Source organism: Perognathus longimembris, chromosome 13 (genome assembly GCF_023159225.1).
Source record: "Perognathus longimembris pacificus isolate PPM17 chromosome 13, ASM2315922v1, whole genome shotgun sequence".
NCBI lineage: Eukaryota > Metazoa > Chordata > Mammalia > Rodentia > Heteromyidae > Perognathus > Perognathus longimembris.
The window spans coordinates 57,954,865-57,966,684 of record NC_063173.1 but is presented as its reverse complement, the minus strand read 5'-3'; the positions used below and the strand labels follow the sequence as shown (position 1 = coordinate 57,966,684).

The 11,820-nt window shown below is 53.1% G+C and overlaps 1 protein-coding gene across 1 annotated transcript; it reads right to left on the bottom strand.

Moving 5' to 3' along the window:
• Positions 1-5,126: 5,126 nt before the first annotated feature.
• Positions 5,127-11,294, bottom strand: Arl2 (ADP ribosylation factor like GTPase 2). The gene is made up of 5 exons (XM_048360784.1): positions 11,050-11,294; positions 7,238-7,348; positions 6,982-7,144; positions 6,232-6,312; positions 5,127-5,559 (listed from the first exon to the last, which is right to left on the bottom strand). Exons 1-5 carry the CDS (start codon positions 11,112-11,114, stop codon positions 5,425-5,427), a joined length of 555 nt encoding a protein of 184 aa, XP_048216741.1. The 5' UTR covers positions 11,115-11,294; the 3' UTR covers positions 5,127-5,424.
• Between the last annotated feature and the right edge of the window lie 526 nt (positions 11,295-11,820).

Here is an 11,820-nt window from a genome sequence, read left to right as displayed (position 1 = left end):
TTGCTAGGCAAGCTCCCTCTTGAGCCACACCTTCAACTCCTAACGAAAAAAAAAAAGAAACCCTGCATTTAATGTAATTTATACATTCGTATAAGTATATATTTAGACATTAGTATACAAATATATTTATATAAGTAGCTAAGATTGCAGGCATGAGCCACTGCACCCCATGAGCCTCAGTTCTTAATCTCTAGGGTGTTTATAAGAGAATGTTTATAAGAGAATCTACTGTAGTGTATGTAGCCTTTTATCAGTAAATTTGCACCAAAACCATATTGCTGAAACCCAATACTACATCAAAGCCTAAAGGGGGTGCTTGGCACAGGAGACTTATACTTGTTATCCTAGCTACTTTGGGTAGAAATCAGGAAGATAGAGGTTGGAAGCCAGCCAGTACAAAAAAGTCCAGGAGACCTCCCCTCCCCCCCATCTCAATCAATACAAAGCTGGGCATAATGGCACATTCCTGGCATCCTAATTGTAGCAGGAAGCTTAAGTAGGAGCATCTCAGGCCAGGCTGGCCTGGGCAGAAATTGAGACCCTGCCTCAGAAATACTCAGAGCAAGCCAGGCGCTAGTGGCTCATGCCTATAATCCTAGCTACTCAGGAGGCTGAGGTCTGAGGATCGCGGTTCAAAGCCAACCCTGGCAGAGAAGTCCGTGAGACTCTTATCTTTAATAAACCGCTCAGAAAGCTGGAAGTAGCACTGTAGCTCAACTGGTAGAGCGCTAGCTTTGAGCTGAAGAGCTCAGGGACAGTGCCCAGAGTTCAAGCCCCACAGCCAACAGAAACAAAAACAGCCAGAGCAAAAAAGGCAGAAGGTTTGGCCCAAGTGGGAGAGCACACTCATAGCAACAATGAGTTCCCCAGGTTCAAAAGTCAGTATGTCTGAAAAGCCAAAGTGGGAAAGACAGACTAATCAATACCATACCATCATCACTGAAAGAGGAGGGATGGGTTATAAGTTGAATGTAAAATAACAGACCTTAGGCTGGGCACCCAGTGGCTCACTGTAATCCTAGCTATTCAGGAGGCTGAAAGCTGAGGATTGCAGTTTGAAACCAGTTGGTGCAGGAAAGTCCATGGGACTCTTATCTCCAATTGATCACAGAAAAAGCTGGAAGTGGGCTGGGGATATGGCCTAGTGGCAAGAGTGCTTGCCTCCTATACATGAGGCCCTGGGTTCAATTCCCCAGCACCACATATACAGAAAATGGCCAGAAGTGGCGCTGTGGCTCAAGTGGCAGAGTGCTAGCCTCGAGCAAGAAGAAGCCAGGGACAGTGCTCAGGCCCTGAGTCCAAGACCCAGGACTGGCCCCCAAAAAATAAAAAATAAAAAAAAAGCTGGAAGTGGTGCTGTGACTCAAGTGGTAGAGTGCTCAGGGACAGTACCTAAGCCCAGAGTTTGAGCTCCAGGACTGGCAAAGACAAAACAAAATAGGACAAACCGCCCCCCCCCCAAACCCTAGAAAGGGAGGGAGGAAAGGTGAATAAATGCAATCATGGTATTCAGTATACATTGTGTAGAAAACAACCTATGCAACTTGTGGGAAGGGATGGGAGGGGGAAACTGAGGGAAAGCAAAGGAAGGAGTGACAGTGTGAAAATAGAAATGTACTCATTACCTGATTGATGAAACAGTAACCCCCTATAAACACCTTAATAATAATACTTTCAAAAAAAACCCTAGGGGGGCTGGGGATATAGCCTAGTGGCAAGAGTGCCTGCCTCGGATACACGAGGCCCTAGGTTCGATTCCCCAGCACCACATATACAGAAAATGGCCAGAAGCGGCGCTGTGGCTCAAGTGGCAGAGTGCTAGCCTTGAGCGGGAAGAAGCCAGGGACAGTGCTCAGGCCCTGAGTCCAAGGCCCAGGACTGGCCAAAAAAAAAACAAAAAACCCTAGGGCTGGGAATATGGCCTAGTGGCAAGAGTGCTTGCCTTGTATACATGAAGCCCTGGGTTCGATTCCTCAGTTCCACATATACAGAAAATGGCTAGAAGTGGCGCTGTGGCTCAAGTGGCAGAGTGCTAGCCTTGAGCAAAAAGAGGCCAGTGCTCAGGCCCTAAGTCCAAGCCCCAGAATGGGCAAAACAAAACAAAATAAAACAAAAAAAAACAATACCCAAAAAACAGATTATTATGGGGCTGGGTGCTAGTGACTCACATCTGTAATCCTAGCAACTCAGAAGGTTGAGATCTGAGAAGCAAGGTTAAACCTAGACCAAGCAGGTAAGTCTGAGAGATATGCATCTCTAACTAGTAAAACACTGAAAGAGAAGCTGTGGCTCAAGTAATAGCCTTTAGTAAAGAAGCTCAGACACAGCCCTCAGGCCCTGGGTTCAAGCCCAACACCTGCAAAAAAGAAAGAAAGGAACGTGGTGTGAGAATGGATTCCAGTGAGCTGCCCTACAAAGAAATCATTTGTTGAGGAAGTGAGCATCTGCATTAGGAGAGCTGACGTCAATCGCACTCTGCAGTGGTGTGATTCTGGTTGAAATGACAACCTCTGGGAGGAAGGGCTAGTAGATACTGGCTTTTTGCTGGTGAATTAGAGATATGAGTCTCATGGACTTTCCTGCCTAGGCTGGTTTTGAACCATGATCCTCATATACTTAAGCCTCGTGAATAGCTAGGATTTCAGTGTGAGCCACCAGTGGCCAGCAAAGGCATGAGTCTTTATATGATTTTTTTGTGTGTGTGTCCATTGTGGAGCTTGAACTTAGGGCCTGGGCCCTGTACCACTTTTAGCTACAGTGCCACTTCGTTTTCAGATCTCAACCTCCTGAGTAGCTAGGATTATAGGCATGAGACACTGGTGCCTGGCTTTTTTAAATATGATTTTTGCAAGTGGAGGGATGTGGTTTCTCAACAAGTAGACATGAGGTTGTTTAATAATCTCATTTTTGTGGAGCTCACTATCCTGACCATGTAAATCTAAAAGAAAATATAAATGATCAAAAAAATAAAAAAAAAGTCTGGGCTGGGATTATGGCCTAGTGGTAAAGTGTTGGCCTTGTATACATGAAGCCATGGGTTCGATTCCTCAGCACCATGTATTATAGAAAAAGCCAGAAGTGGCGCTGTGGCTCAAGAGGTAGAGCGCTAACCTTGATCAAAAAGAAGCCAGGGACAGTGTTCAGGCCCTGAGTTCAAGCCCCAGGACTGGGAAAAAAAAGTCTGTTGATATGTACAGTCTGTTGATATGTATAGTACGTTTTGTTATGGCCGATTTCTGCTTCCTGCTCCTGCTGTCTTCTTTCTAGTAAGCCTGGGACTAGAACATGTTGAGGAAGTGAAGCAGAAGGAAAAGAGCACTCGGCATGGTTGTATACACCTGTAACCCCAACACTCAAGAGGCTGAGACAGGAGAATGTCCAGTTTGAGGCCAGCTTGGGCTACATATTAAGTCTATTTCAGAAAACAAACAACTGTAAGTGTTGGGGAGATTTTAACTTGTGCAGCTTGGGCAAGCTCTTCTTTAACTGCTGAAGGAGTTTGTTCACTCCAAAGCTCCTTCACTCATCATCAGATCCCCTGGGCCCAAGTCTTACTCAGGTCTTCTAAGCTTTTCAATTTGTTTTGCTGTTTTTTTGCCAGTCCTGGGCCTTAGACTCAGGGTCTGAGCACTGTCCCTGGCTTCTTTTTGCTCAAGGCTAGCATTCTACCACTTGAGCCACAGCGCCACTTCTGGCTTTTTCTATGTATGTGGTGCTGAGGAATCGAGCCCAGGGCTTCATGTATATTAGCTTTTGAATTTGAGCAGAGGAACACCAGAAGATATCAGGCCCATGCTTCCATGGAAGGCCACAGGCGGTGTGTGCTGGATTCAGATCCCAGCTTTCCCTTTCCTAGCTGGGTGGGATGCCAACTGCTGAACAGTCCTCCATGCGCCAGGCTGTGCGGGTGCTCACCACAGAACCCCACCTTGCAGAGCCAGCAGTCTGGCAGGGTGGCCCTGCTGAGTGCTCTGTAGCTTGATGTAGCCACCCTCCTTTCCTCCCTCCCCTTGCATGTTCCTCCCCATTTCCCAAGGGCCCTTGCTCTTCACACCCCGTCGTGATTCTCAGTTGTCTGCCACCCATGGGGATCCCAGCTTCAATGAGCTTTCAGCCATGTTCCCATCCGACACCTATGATCGTGGTACTGGGGTTTGAACTCAGGACCCTGCCCTTGCCAGGCAGGTGTCTTAACACTGAGTTATGCCTCCAGCCTTGTTTTTTTTTGGGGGGGGGGATCTGGAGCTCAAGACTAGTGCTCTACCACCTTGAGCGACAGTGCCACTTCTGGTTTTCTGATAGTTAATTGGAGATAGGAGTCTCAAAGACTTTTCTGCCACAGCGATCCTCAGATCTCAGTCTCTTGAGTAGCTGGGATTACAGGTGTGAGCCACTGGCACCCAGCTGCTGGTTAATTTTGATAGGTCTAGTTTCTTCTTTTTTTTAAATTTTATTTGTTTTGCCAGTCCTGGGGCTTGAACTCAGGGCCTGAGCACTGTCGTTGGCTTCTTTTTGCTCAAGGCTAGCACTCTGCCACTTGAGCCACAGCGCCACTTCTGGCTTTCCCCCCGTTTCTGTGGTGCTGAGGAATCGAACCCAGGGTTTCATGCATGCTAAGCAAGCACTCTACCACTAAGCCACATTCCCAGTCCTGATAGGGTCTAGTTTCTTGCCTAGGCATGACCCCTATATGTTCATCATAGCCCGGGTAATAGGCATGCCTCTGGGCTCAATGGAAAGGTCTTGTGAGATTTTCTTCTATGCTGGCCTCCAACTGCAATCCTCTGGGTCTCAGACTCCCAAGTGGCCAGGATTACAGGTGTGAGCCACCAGTGCAGGACCTTCTCAGCTTGAAGTCACTTCTCTCTGGGAAACCTGCCTGGATTCTTTTTTTTTGCCAGTCCAGGGCCTTGGACTCAGGGCCTGAGCACTGTCCCTGGCTTCTTTTGGCTCAAGGCTAGCACTCTACCACTTGAGCCACAGCGCCACTTCTGGCCTTTTCTCTATATGTGGTGCTGGGGAATTGAACCCAGGGCTTCATGTATACGAGGTGAGCACTCTACCACTAGGCCATATTCCCAGCCCCCTGCCTGGATTCTAACAGATGGCACCTTACAGAGAGCTCAGGCAGGAAGTGGAGGAGCGCTTTATTCTCACTGAGCCGAGGATGTTGCCCAGGGCGTCCGTAGCAGCAGGTGCCCCCTCCCAGGCCAGCCCTGTCCTCGGGGCGCCACGGCTGCCGCCTTCCTCAGGGGCTGGAGTGGCAGGAGCTGGGAGGACGGCCAGGGTGGTGCTCCTCGGCGGTAGTGGGCATGGGTAGCAGCAGCAGATGATGGGGCGGAGTGTTAGTCTAGCTGGCTGAGTATTCAGCCTCCCCCACCCCAGGTGGTGTCTGGACTTGGAGCTGGGGCCGTCCGGGGGGGCTCAGTCGGCAGTGAAGATGCGGCTGGAGATGTCGTCCAGGAGCCAGTCGATGCCGGGCAGCAGGTCCTCCCCGGTGAAGGCGCTGCAGCTCTGGACACGCCAGTGGTGCGTCCGGATGGAGTCGAGGTCCAGGGCCTGGGGACAGGGAGGGAAAGTGGAGCCACAGTGACCACAGCCCGAGCCCTGCCGGGCACTGGCGCGTTCTGTAGCTCTTGATGTAAAAGCCACCCAGGCTCCTGAGGGCTCACGGGGCAGGGACCCGACAGTAAGTCACCTTGTCTGTTCCCTGAGAGGCCCCAGGAGCCAGTGACAGTGCTTGCAGTTTGACCAACTCGGAAACCAAGATCCTAACCCTGCTCTTTCTCATGCTGGTGCTTGAGAACTGCAACAGCCGTTAGGATGCAGGCTTGAGCCAGCAGGGTTTGGGTTTAAATCCCGGCTTGTCTGCCTGCTGGCTGTGTGGCATAGGGCGAGGCATCTAACTTCTCTGAGTCTGCTGCACCATCTATAAAATGAGAGCCGTTCCTCCTGGATGAAGTGGTTGTGAGAACGTCGGTGCAGGCGGCACCCCAAGAGGAGGCACGCCCTGCAGACTGATGGTGCCCTGTGGATCAGTCCGTCTGGGGCTCTGCTCGCCCCGGCTGTAGGCTAGGCTGTCATTACAGACCTCATGAAGCACCCGGTGTCCAGTGCTCCGCGCAGGCCCGGCCACACGTAAGGCTAATCAGTGCTTTGATAGTCAGTATGAAGCAGGTCTTGGTTCGTGCCCCTTTCTCTAGGCAGGCCTGCCCCCAGTCCTGGACTCACCTCCTGAATGGCGTTGGAGGACAGTGCTCCCGGCAGGTCCTGCTTGTTGGCAAAGATGAGGAGGGTGGCTCCGGCGAGGCGCTGGGAGAGGCGGGGTGGGGAGGAGGGTGAGCGCTCAGAGCCAGCCGCACCCCTGTTCTGCTGGCCCGGAGCTGGGGGGATCAGTCTTCAGGACTGGGGCAAGGCCTTGGTGGCAGGCGAGGCAGGGGAGAGCGGACAGAGCAACGGGGCCCCGTCTGATCCCATTGGGTTGGACGTGGATCCAGGCTCCAGCTGACCACCACCCAGGGGCACCTCTCTCCTCATCTACAATGCCTCCTCCGTTTCCAGAAGGTGCTAGACAAGATGATGCCTGAGCTGGGTGCTGGTGGCTCCCGCCTGTCATCCTGGCTACTCAGGAGGCTGAGATCTGAGGACTGCAGTTTGAAGCCAGAGAGGGCAGAAAAGTCCCTGTGAGACTCTTATCTCCAATTAAACACTCGAAACCCAGAAGTGGCACTGTGGACCAAAGTGGTAGAGCACTACTAGTCTTGAGTAAAAGAGAGCAGAGACAGAGCCCAAGCCCTGAGTTCAAGCCCCACAAAACCAATTTTGACTCTAGACATTACTTGGCGTCACAGACCCCCTATGGGACACATCTGTGGGTGCAGAAGCAACTTAATCCATGCGGCAAGTCTTTGCTGAACACCTACTATGGGCCGGGTCCCAGCAACCCGCCTCCCTCCCCCTCCCCCCCGCAGGCCCACGCACCTCCTCTACCAGGAGGCTCTGCAGCTCCCGCTTGCAGTCCTGCATGCGCTGGCGGTCAGCGCTGTCCACCACCCAGATGAGGCCGTCTGTGCTCTCAAAGTAGTTCCGCCAGTACGAGCGCAGGGACTTCTGGCCGCCCACATCCCAGATGTTCAGCTTGAAGCTGGGCAGGAAAGAGCCAGCAGAAAATCAGCCACTTCCGGCCCCGCCCTGCCCTGACCCGACCAGTGCAGGGTTGGGGGCGCCCCCAGCTCACCCTCGGTGCTCCAGGGTCTTGATGTTGAAGCCCAGGGTTGGGGAGATGGTGTCCACGTCCTCCCCATTGAACTTCTTGAGGATGGTGGTTTTGCCGGCATTATCCAAGCCGCTGGGGCATTTGGTTAAGGAGAAATTCCTGTGCTGGGCGGGTGGTGACGCCAACCCCGCACCCCTTCCTTAGAGGCTAATAATTTCCCACCATATATAAAAAGTTAAGTTGAAACCGGACACTACTGGCTCATGCCTAGAATCCTAGCTACTCAGGAGGCTGAGATCTGAGGATCATGGTTTGAAGCCAGCCTGGTAAGACAAACCCAAGAGACTGTTATTCCCAGTAAACCAGCAAAATGCTGAAAGTGGTGCTACAGCAACAGGCTTGAGTGAACAAACTAAGAGTGAAAAGCTTGAGTTCAAGCCCCAGTACTGGCACAAAAATAAAAATTTAAAAAGTTGAGCTGAGGCTGGGAGTTTGCTCTAGTGGTAGAGTGTTTGCTTAGCACTGGCTTCGGTTCCTCAGTACCACATAAACAGAAAAAGCCGGAAGGGGTGCTATGGCTCAAGTTGTAAGTGCTAGCCTTGAGCAAAAAGAGCTCAAGGACAGTGCTCAGGCCCAGAGTTCAAGCCCCAGGACTGGCCAAAAATAAAGGTGAGCTGAGCACATGCCTGACTTCTAATTGGATCACATGGAAATAGCAAAATAATCATTTTTATCATCTTTGATGAAAAAACTAACTTAATTCATGTAGCAAATATTAGCAGAACACCTATTAAGTGCCAGCCCTCTTCAGGCATTAGAGGACACAGTCCCCATCCTTATGAGGAGGAGTCTGGGACAGACAGACTGCAAACCTGAGGGCATACTATAGTGGCTCAAGCCTGAAATCCTACCTACTTGAGAGACAGATCTGGAAAATGGAGGGTTAAGGCCAGCTGGGGCAAAAAAAAAAAGTTTAAGAGACTCCATTTCAACCAATGGCTGAGTGAGATGGAGCATACCTGTTATCTCAGTGACTTGGTAAAAGCACAAATAGTAGGATCACAGTCCAGGCCAGCCTGGGCATAAAGCAAGACCCTACCTGGAAAATCACCAATGCAAAAACGACTGGCTGAGTGACTCACATGGTAGAGGGTCTGCTTAGAAATTGCAAAGCCCCAGGCTGGGAATATGGCCTAGTGGCAAGAGTGCTTGCCTTGTATACTTGAAGCCCTGGGTTTGATTCCCCAGCACCACATATACATAGAAAACGGCCAGAAGTGGCGCTGTGGCTCAAGTGGCAGAGTGCTAGCCTTGAGCAAAAAGAAGCCAGGGACAGTGCTCAGGCCTTGAGTCCAAGGCCCAGGACTCGCAAAAAAGAAAAGAGAAAGAAAAAAATTGCAAAGCCCCAAACTCAACCCCAGGAGGACAAAATAATAATAACAACAAAAACAATAATAATATACTGCAGATCCTGGCAAGAGTGACAATTGCAGAGCATGGTTCCCAGAGAGGAGTTATGGGAGGAGTTGCTTTAGTCTCAAGGTACCAGGGAAGTTGGCTGAAGTGTCTTGAGTGAAACATCCAAGGCCAGTCTGTTGAAGTTCTAAGGGAAGAACAAATATTTGGAAGTGGCAGCTACCTCCATGTTTCTGGAATGTTCCACATCCTCTTCTGTTTGTTTTCTTTTTTGCCAGTCCTGGCCCTTGGACTCAGGGCCCGAGTGCTGTCCCTGGCTTCTTTTTGCTCAAGGCTAGCACTCTGCCACTGGAGCCATAGCGCCACTTCCGGCTTTTTCTGTGTATGTAGTGCTGAGGAATTGAACCCAGGGCTTCATGTATATGAGGCGAGCACTCTATCACCAGGCCATTATTCCTGCCCCTTCACATCCTCTTCCATAGAGAGCAAATCTCTACAGAGAGGAGAGAACTACCTCCTGTCCTTCTAGCACTTGAGCTCCTGCAGCCTGATTGGGAATTGGAAGGGGGAGGGCAGGGCTCGTGCTCAGGCCTTCTTCCTGCTTACCTCCTGAGATGGGGGCAAGGACAGTGCTGCTCCAGCTTTTTATTGGTAAGCAGGAGACAGGTGGCACACATCTGTCTGCCTGGGCTGGCTCTGAATAGGGATCCTCAGATCTCTGCCTTCCCAGTGGCCTAGGATTACAGGTGTGAGCCTCCAGGCCATGGCTCCTTGTTCTTCAGACTGTCTTGGCATCAAACTTGGTTTCATTTCCTTTCTCATCCTCAGGTCCAATCTAGTTGCAGTTCTTGCTGGCCCTCCTGTCACAATGTCTCCCTGCTTCCATGATCCCACCTTCCATCCTGGTCCATCCTACCTTAGCTGCATTAGACAATGGCCTGGGCTCGGCTCATTGCTTCTCCTCAACTTCTCACTTAAAAACCAAGAACAGGGCTGGGAATATGACTCAGTGGTAGAGTGCTTGCCTCATATACATGAAGCCCTGGGATCCATTCCTCTGTACCACATAAACAGAAAGAGCCAGAAGTGGTGCTGTGGCTCAAGAGGTAGAGTGCTAGCCTTGAGCAAAAAGAAGCCAGAGACAGTGCTCAGGCCCTGAGTCTAAGGCCCAGGACTGGCAAAAAACAAAACAAAAAGCCAAGAACCAGGGGCTGGGAATAATGGCCTAGTGGTAGAGTGCTTGCCTCATATACATTAAGCCCTGGGTTTGATTCCTCAGCACCAGGTATATAGAAGAAGCCAGAAAAGGCTCTGTGGTTCAAGTGGCAGAGTGCTAATCTTGAGGGAAAAAAAGCCAGGGACAGTGCTCAGACTCTGAGTCTAAGGCCCAGGACTGGCAAAAAAAAAAAAAAAAAAGCCAAGAACCAGAAGTCTTTAGGAGGTGGTTCCAGTCAGTCGCCTCTCCTCTAACCAAGCTGCCTTCCTTGATGTCCCCAGGAGCCTGACAAGAATACATTTGGTTTCCTTTGCCTTGGATAGTTTCCCCCCAGATACCCATATGGTCCAACCTTCGCCCCCCTCATATCTTTACCCAACTGTCATTTAGTGTGGCTTTTTTTTTTTTTTTTTAATATGCTGGTGCTGGGGCTTGAAGTCGGGGCCTCATGCTCTTTGCTTCGCTTTTTTGCTCAAGGCCGGTGCGCTACCACTTGATCCACGCGTTTTTTTGTGTTTGTTTTTGCTAGTTCATTGGAGGTAAGAGTCTCTTGGATTTGTCTGCCTGAGCCGGCTTCCCACCTCCATCCTCGGATCTCAGCCTCCTGAGTAGCTAGGATGGCAGATTCCTACCAAGCCCCCCCACACTGCAGGGCACTGGCGCGCAGGCGCCAGCTGGCGCACCGGCGGTCGGGGCGGGGCGGGGCGGGAGGTCCCGGGGCCTACGAGCTCCGCCAGGCCGGGGACCCTCGGCTGCAGCCACCTGCAGGGGTCGGCACCCGCCGCGCGCTCCCGGGACTCCCGCCGCGGGGGCGGGGCCTGGGCCCGGGCCGACGGCGGCCCCCTCGCCCCGGGGGAGGAGGTCGGAGCCGGGGGAGGACGAGAACCCACGCACGGCCCGGATCCACCCAGGGAGGCTGCGGAGTCGCCTCCGGGCCGCACTCCACCCGATGCCGGGGACGCGGCGCCCCGCGCGGCGCCCGCGGGCCCACACCTTGGGCGTTCGGATGCGCGTACCCCCCTTCCCGTCCCGGAGAGATGGTACGGCCCTCGGCGGCCCCGGCCCCGGACGGACGGCCGGGCCGCGTGCGTGACGCGCAGTGGGGCCGTAGGTTCGGGCCGAGCGGGCGCGCTCCCGCGCCCGCGTCCCCGCCCGGCAGGGGGCACCCCTACCCTCGCGGCGCCGGCTCCCGGGAGGATACAGCATGAGCAGCCTCAGCTCCCGCTCTTTCTGCTTCATCTTCTTCAGAATGGTCAGCAGCCCCATGGTCCCACAGCCCCCGCCCGGCGGCCGTTTCTCCCAGCCCCGGGATCCCGGTCTCGGCTCCTACTGGCTCTCACACCCGCGGGCACCACAGCCCATTGGTCGGCCCCGTGTTTGGTCCCGCCCTCTCCGCCACGTGACTCAAGGCCTCCGGTCCGAGCCGCCGCTGCGGTTCCGCGGGTGGTTCGGGGCCGCGGCGCTCACCCCGGCGTTAACCCTTGGCCTTCCGGGGCGAAAGGACCGACGGGGACGGGGACTGGAAGCTCCCGAGCCGTGTCTTGGCCAGGTGGGGAGTACCTACAGGAGGGTACTGGGTGGGGGGCCCAGGGGTGCTGGCGGCTCCCCCGGCGGTCCCGCTCAGCGGGGCCTCAGCGTTCCGCCACCCCCCCCCCCGCAGTGACGCCGACGGCCTCCCCGGCCCCAGCTCAGTCGAGGCGGTGGTGCCCCCTAGAGGCCGTTTCCGTGCGTGTGCGTGTGCGTGTGTATGTGTGATGTCCCTGGGTCAATCCAATGACAAGGCCAGGCCATGTCCCGAGGACTAGGAGTCCTGCAATGCAGGGGAACACAAAGAATTGATCCACCTGGCTGGGAATGTGGCTTAGCACCTGCGATCAGGATCTTGGTTCGAAGCCAGCCTGGAGAGGAAAGTCTGTGAGACCTGTTTTTGTTTTTTGCCAGCCCTGGGGCTTGAACTCAGGGCCTGAGCACT

Excerpts from the sequence above, each read along its gene's own strand:
- Arl2 (XM_048360784.1), bottom strand. The coding sequence starts at position 11,114 with ATGGGGCTGCTGACCATTCTGAAGAAGATGAAGCAGAAAGAGCGGGAG. Across the intron at positions 7,145-7,237 it reads AAGACCCTGGAGCACCGAGG|CTTCAAGCTGAACATCTGGG; the intron begins GTGAGCTGGGGG and ends TTTCCTGCCCAG. Across the intron at positions 6,313-6,981 it reads AGAGCCTCCTGGTAGAGGAG|CGCCTCGCCGGAGCCACCCT; the intron begins GTGCGTGGGCCT and ends CGCCTCTCCCAG.